The sequence below is a fragment of the Perca flavescens genome, chromosome 9 (genome assembly GCF_004354835.1).
Source record: "Perca flavescens isolate YP-PL-M2 chromosome 9, PFLA_1.0, whole genome shotgun sequence".
Classification (NCBI taxonomy): Eukaryota; Metazoa; Chordata; class Actinopteri; order Perciformes; family Percidae; genus Perca; species Perca flavescens.
Window position 1 is genome coordinate 14,360,619 of NC_041339.1, and position 6,529 is coordinate 14,367,147.

Genomic DNA, 6,529 nt, shown 5'->3' on the forward strand with positions numbered 1-6,529 from the left:
TTTATATATTTTTCTCCTGGTCCTTATTTTAAATAGGTCATAAAAAATATCAATAATTATCGATAACGACCGATATGAAAAACTTATATCGTGATACAGTTTTCAACCATATCGCCCAGCCCTACTTCCAACACAATTCAATCTCCATTATGTCAGTAAGAAAACAAACTTCTTGCAGAGAGGTTTCAGGAGTTTTGATGGATATTATGTACGTGATCAAATTAACCACAAACACATTAAGACCTTTGTTTGCTTCATGTTTGTCATTTATCATCAGAAGTCCAAGTCTCTTTTGAACACGCACACAAATGAAACACAATTTGAGCAGCGTAGGTAACTCACCATGGCAGGATGTCTGTTGCTGAGGGCAAGGCTTGCATTGGGAAAAGCTGGAGAGAGGCCCCCGAGGCCCCCATTGTGTACTGCAGAGAGCAGGCTGTGCATGTCGGGGGCACCCTCTAAGCCCTGGCCCACAGCATGGCTACGCAGTACATGGATGGCCTCCTCCAAACGGTCCTCCATTTTACTCTGCTAAATAAACACAATAAGCGTGCACTTAGATATCAATATAACAACAGAATACAAGTCCAAGAAACAGTTTACATTATACATGCACAGTATGTTTCTGAGAAATAATTAATTGCACTTTACTGTGTACTTAACTAAAATAAGAATATATTATGAGAACCTCTTGCTTCAAATTAACTTTGATGTGGCAGAGAAATGTTTTAACATACCAGTGTGTGTGGTTGCCCTTCATAGTTGGGTGTGGTTGGTCTTTGCCACTGAGACTGAGCTCCTGTAGAGAGAAATATTGGGCAAGTGTATAGTGGTAATTCTTAACTTTACAGCAGATGGAGCTGCAGACACATTTCTGTGTTGAAGAATATTAAACATGCAGAGGATCATTTTTGCTCCAACAATTTCCACTGATTCATTTTTGTGTGCCAAAAACAAGGTTGCAATCAAACTGAACAAGTTAAATAAATTGGACAGATGTAGGTATTCTGTGGCTGAAATTGAAATATTATCCAAATTTGTGGTTGCATGAGTGAGAATAAAGCACAGGATAAAACCACCTGAACTGAGTTTACCAACCTTCTGATTGGCAAAATTTACTCAGCTGTTAGGTTGACAAGAATCTTGCATCAAAGCAAGATAGTACCTAAATGATGCGGGTAAAATAAAGACAAAGTCTTTCAAAAGACTAAATAATGTGTTTATGAAAATGCAATTTTTTTTGATATTGGTGTTTTAGATGACACATTACGGGGTGATTGGAGATTAAATGCCTTTAAGTGCCTCAGCATAACACATTAAGGCAAGGCAGCTTTATTTGTATAGCACATTTCAGCAACAAGGCAATTCAAAGTGCTTTACATGAAACATGAAACATTAAAAACAGTTAGAAAACATTTAAAAACAATTTCAAAGCATTAAAACAATTAACAACAATTTAAGATCATTAAACGACAAGAATAAAATGTACAGTGCAGTATAAGAATTTTAAAGAAAGAGCAGTTAAAAATAGGTTATTTAAAGAAAGGCAACATTAAAAAGATATGTCTTCAGCCTGGATTTAAAAGAACAGATTTGCAGCGGACCTGCAGTTTTCTGGGAGTTTGTTCCAGATACAGTGGGGGAAATAAGTATTTGACCCCTTGCTGATTTTGCAGGTTTGCCCACTTACAAAGAATGCAAAAATCTACAATTTTAATCATATGTACATTCTAACAGTGAAAGACAGAATCCCAAAGAAAATTCCAGAAAATCACATCATATGAATTTATTAAAATTGATAACCATCTGATGAGGAAAAAACAAGTATTTGACCCCCTGGACAAACAGCAAGTATTCTGGCTCCTACAAGCCAGTTAGTCTTTCTTTAAGACACAGCCCCAATCCGAACCAATTATCTACATCAAATACACTTACCTCACCTCGTTACCTGTATAAAAGACACCTGTCAACACCCAAACAACCAGCATCCAACATCACCACCATGGGCAAGACCAAAGAGCTTTCTCGGACATCAGGGACAAGATTGTTGATCTGCACAAGGCTGGGATGGGCTACAAGAGAATCGGAAAGCAACTTGGAGAGAAAAAAGATCAACTGTCGGTGCAGTTATCAGGAAATGGAAGAAGCACCACACCACCGCCAACCTCCCTCGGTCTGGGCCTCCACACAAGATCTTGCCTCGTGGGGTGTCCCTGATCATGCGAACGGTGAGGAATCATCCCAAAACCACAAGGGGGGAACTGATGAATCAACTGAAGGCAGCTGGGACCACAGTTACAAAAGAAACGGTTGGTAACACACTACGCCGTCATGGATTGAAATCCTGCAGCGCACGCAAAGGTCCCCCTGCTCAAGAAGAAACATGTACAGGCCCGCATGAAGTTCGCCATTCACCACCTGGACGACTCAGAAGAGGCCTGGAAGAAGGTGATGTGGTCAGATGAGACCAAAATAGAACTTTTTGGCCTCAACTCAACTCGTCGTGTTTGGAGGGCAAAGAACACCGAGTACAACCCAAAGAACACCATCCCCACCGTCAAGCATGGTGGTGGCAACATCATGCTTTGGGGGTGCTTTTCAGCCAAGGGGACGGGACAACTCCATCGTATTGAGGGGAGGATGGACGGGGCCATTTATCATGGAATTCTGGACCGACATCTCCTTCCCTCAGTGAGAGAGCTGAAGATGGGTCGAGGATGGGTGTTTCAGCACGACAACGACCCTAAGCACACCGCCAAAGCAACAAAAGAGTGGCTGAAGAAGAAGCACATCAAGGTTCTGGAGTGGCCTAGCCAGTCTCCAGACCTGAATCCGATTGAAAATCTTTGGAGGGAGCTTAAAATTCGAGTTGCCAGGCGACAACCTCGGAACCTGAATGATTTGGAGGCTGTCTGCAGGGAGGAGTGGGCCAACATCCCTGCCGAAATGTGCACAAACCTTGTCACCAACTATAAAAACCATTTGACATCTGTCCTGGCCAATAATGGCTTTTCTACAAAATATTAACATGCTGTTTGTCCAGGGGGTCAAATACTTGTTTTTCCTCATCCGATGGTTATCAATTTTAATAAATTCATATGATGAGATTTTCTGGAATTTTCTTTGGGATTCTGTCTTTCACTGTTAGAATGTACATATGATTAAAATTGTAGATTTTTGCATTCTTTGTAAGTGGGCAAACCTGCAAAATCAGCAAGGGGTCAAATACTTATTTCCCCCACTGTATGTGGAGCATAAAAACTGAACGCTGCTTCCCCCTGTTTAGTTCTGACTCTGGGAACAACAAGTAGACCTGTCCCAGACGACCTGAGAGGTCTGGGTGGGTCATAGTGTAGTAGCAGATCAGAAATGTATTTTGGCCCTAAACCATTTAGTGATTTGTAAACCAGCAAAAGTATTTTAAAATCAATTCTTTGAGGCACTGGAAGCCAGTGTAGAGACTTCAGTACTGGAGTGATGTGATCCACTTTCTTGGTTTTAGTGAGGACTCGAGCAGCAGCGTTCTGAATCCGCTGCAGTTGTCGGATTGATTTTTTAGGGAGATTTGTAAAGACACCGTTACAGTAGTCAAGTCTACTGAAGATAAAAGCATGGCCAAGTTTTTCCAAATCCTGCTGAGACATAAGTCCTTTAACCCTTGATATATTTTTAAGGTGATAATAGGCTGATTTTGTAATTGTCTTAATGTGACTTTTAAAATTCAGGTCTGAGTCCATGACTACACAAAGATTTCTGGCTTTGTCGGTTGTTTTTAACATTGTCGTACATTTAACATTAAAACCTCAAAAGGTTGACTTTTCATATACAAGTAGTAACAATTTGACGCTCTTATGATCTATATGCAATAATCCAACTGTACCTGCAATAGCCTGAGGAGATCCAGGAGTAGATGGAGCCGAGGAGAAGTTATTACTGTTGTGGTCCGACGGGTAAATCTGAAAAAATTGATTAAAACACCCCAACATTATGGCACACCTTAAGAATACATTACATTTTAGTCAAACAGTGAACTGGCTGGACAATGTGTCACCACAATAGATTTTTCTACATGAAATAATGTTTCTACATCATTAGAGATGCACCGATTACAACTTTCTAGGCCGATTACGATTTTCATTGAGTTAGGCCAGCCGATACCGATTTTAGCCGATTCCAATTTCATTTTTTTTAACCACCATTTTGCATGATGTGCAAGATAGCGCGGACACGCGCTTCACACCTTGAGCGGGTACGAGCGACACACGGCGGAAAAGTTGAGAGAATGGAAAAAGAGACCGTGCTGTCGCGTCCGTGTGTGCGTGGGTCCTTGAGAACGGTAACTCGTATAACTTATGTTGTCAGTTAATTGTAGCGTTGACCGGCATGAAATCGGCATATGTCAGACTGACCTGCTGGTCGCCGGTGATGGCCGAGCACGTGAAAACCGGCCAATTCCGTTCACCGGCCGGTCTATCGGTGCATCTCTATATATCATACAATATTTATCTTGAATCAAAAATCGGACTTGAGAATTGTTTGTACACTTTAAAACTGAGTATGTATCCAGATATACAAAACACAATGCATCACATCGCATTTCAGAATACAACTATTATTAGGTCCTTGAATTTAACGGATTTTCACTGAAGACGTGCCTTCAGCAAATTTTAAAATGGACATTCATCTGTTTTGAAGGAACAACCAAATAATGCTAAACCACTGATGAAAATGTTTTTTGACTGTCACCATTCTTAGTTAAAATTTGTACTCATTTGTTCTCTTGCCACACAAATCTACATCAGAGATTTTCACTTGAGAGGAAATAAAACAAAATTACTGTAGAAAAAAAAAAAAAAAAAACAAAAAAAAAAAAAAAACTCACTGAGGCAAGAGCCTTTCCAATTTCATCTCCGGAACTGCCAGCTGTGGTGCCTCGGTTGGCTGCAGAGACAAAATAAATAATGTGAGTCAGATGATCCGGTAATTTGTTTTTGAGAAAAGAAAAGAAAAAAAAAAAAATCAAATGACCATGGGACAGACACTACCAAGATACTAGTGTGATAAGCTCATTTTAAAAAGTTCCTTACCCATGATGCCTTCTCCGTTGATGGTGGGTGTGTGATTGTAGGTGGTGGGGGCTGAGTGGAAGCCGTTGACATCGCTGCCATGCAGAGGATAGTTCTGTGGGGACAGAGGCAGGGGTTGACGCTTCTGGAAAGGGGATACAAGTAGCTTCATAAGGCACAGACCCCTCACAGAAAAATAAAATGTGACAAATGGTTCATGAAGAAAGACTAAGGTTTATTTATTCAACCTTATGTAGTACCTAAAATGTTAACCGGTAATTTAGTTCATGCATCTCATATGATATGTGGTTTTATTAAAGAAAATTCACTTTTTACACTTTTGAAGAACAGACGCTAAAGTCTTTGCTCTCAATGAAATGTTATCCCTTTGAGTTCACCACATAATTTCCTTACAAGCCACACTGGAAGACATGAGCCATAACAACAACAAAGCAATACATGATTGAAAATTGAGGCCTTTTCTACGCACCATCCTGTCCTGTGGGTTAATTGCAGAGAAGGAGCCTGGCTGTCCAATGTGAGGAGAGTTACCCAGCATGGCAGAGTAGCCAGAAGACGACCAGGGGTCTTCTGAGAAAAGCGGACACACATTTGCAAATGTGAAAACACCTTTACAAATAGGATCACAGAACAAATGACTTCCAGTGATATTATGTGAAACGTTACCTTGCATATAGAAAGAGCCAGGGTAGACAGCTCCAGGTTTAGCACCAGGATATCCTCCATTGTCTCTTGCATACTCATCACCAGATGTGGAAGCATATACCTAAACAAACATGCATACAGTAAGCAGTTAGACTGTGACTTCTAAAAACGATAGACAGATAGACAGATAGATAGATAGATAGACAGATAGATAGATAGATAGACAGATAGACAGATAGATAGATAGATAGATAGATACACAGTTGGACATTTTATTCTGGATTTGTAGCCCTGAGCATCATGAGAGACAAAGTACTAAGATATCGATCCACCCTGTCCTTGCTTTTGAAAAGCATTTAATTACACTAGCTTCAAGTGGCCACAAGATGGCAAGAGGGAGTCTATCGGGAGTGGAGGCAAGCCGGCTTCTTGTCTGTGGAGGAGAACACAGCGGCCATGCCATGCTGGGCACAGCGACGGCTTGAATCCCAGTGCACAGTGAGCACTTCCTCTAGCTCCCAGGACCCTAGTGACATCGCCCTGCCTAGACTGCAGCCCCTCCCTTTAACACACACACACACACACACACACACACTCTCCAAAGCCACAGACTGAAGATGGACATGAGAAGCCCTCAGTTTCTCAACACCAGTCCCCACTCAGTCCGTCTTTTCCTCTCCTTCTCAGTGTAACATGGCAGAAAGAGGAAAAGAACAGAGGCTATGCTGCAAAGAATGCTAATCCAGAGAAGGGATTTTTTCTGTAATTTGATTTAACAGGGAGAAGTGGAAAGGGAA

The 6,529-nt window shown here is 41.1% G+C and overlaps 1 protein-coding gene across 12 annotated transcripts in view; it reads right to left on the reverse strand.

Moving 5' to 3' along the window:
* Positions 1 to 6,529, reverse strand: part of tcf3b (transcription factor 3b) — a 39,567-nt gene that overhangs the window by 9,513 nt on the left and 23,525 nt on the right. For 9 of the 12 annotated variants that reach the window (XM_028586771.1, XM_028586778.1, XM_028586776.1 and 6 more), the window contains 7 exons: positions 5,754 to 5,853; positions 5,557 to 5,657; positions 5,088 to 5,211; positions 4,883 to 4,941; positions 3,881 to 3,956; positions 738 to 799; positions 343 to 531 (listed from right to left, as the gene is read on the reverse strand). In XM_028586771.1, the coding sequence (XP_028442572.1) occupies positions 343 to 531; positions 738 to 799; positions 3,881 to 3,956; positions 4,883 to 4,941; positions 5,088 to 5,211; positions 5,557 to 5,657; positions 5,754 to 5,853 (711 nt within the window). The remainder of the gene's footprint in view (positions 1 to 342; positions 532 to 737; positions 800 to 3,880; positions 3,957 to 4,882; positions 4,942 to 5,087; positions 5,212 to 5,556; positions 5,658 to 5,753; positions 5,854 to 6,529) is intronic. The other 3 variants (XM_028586779.1, XM_028586775.1, XM_028586774.1) reach the window with 2 other exon arrangements.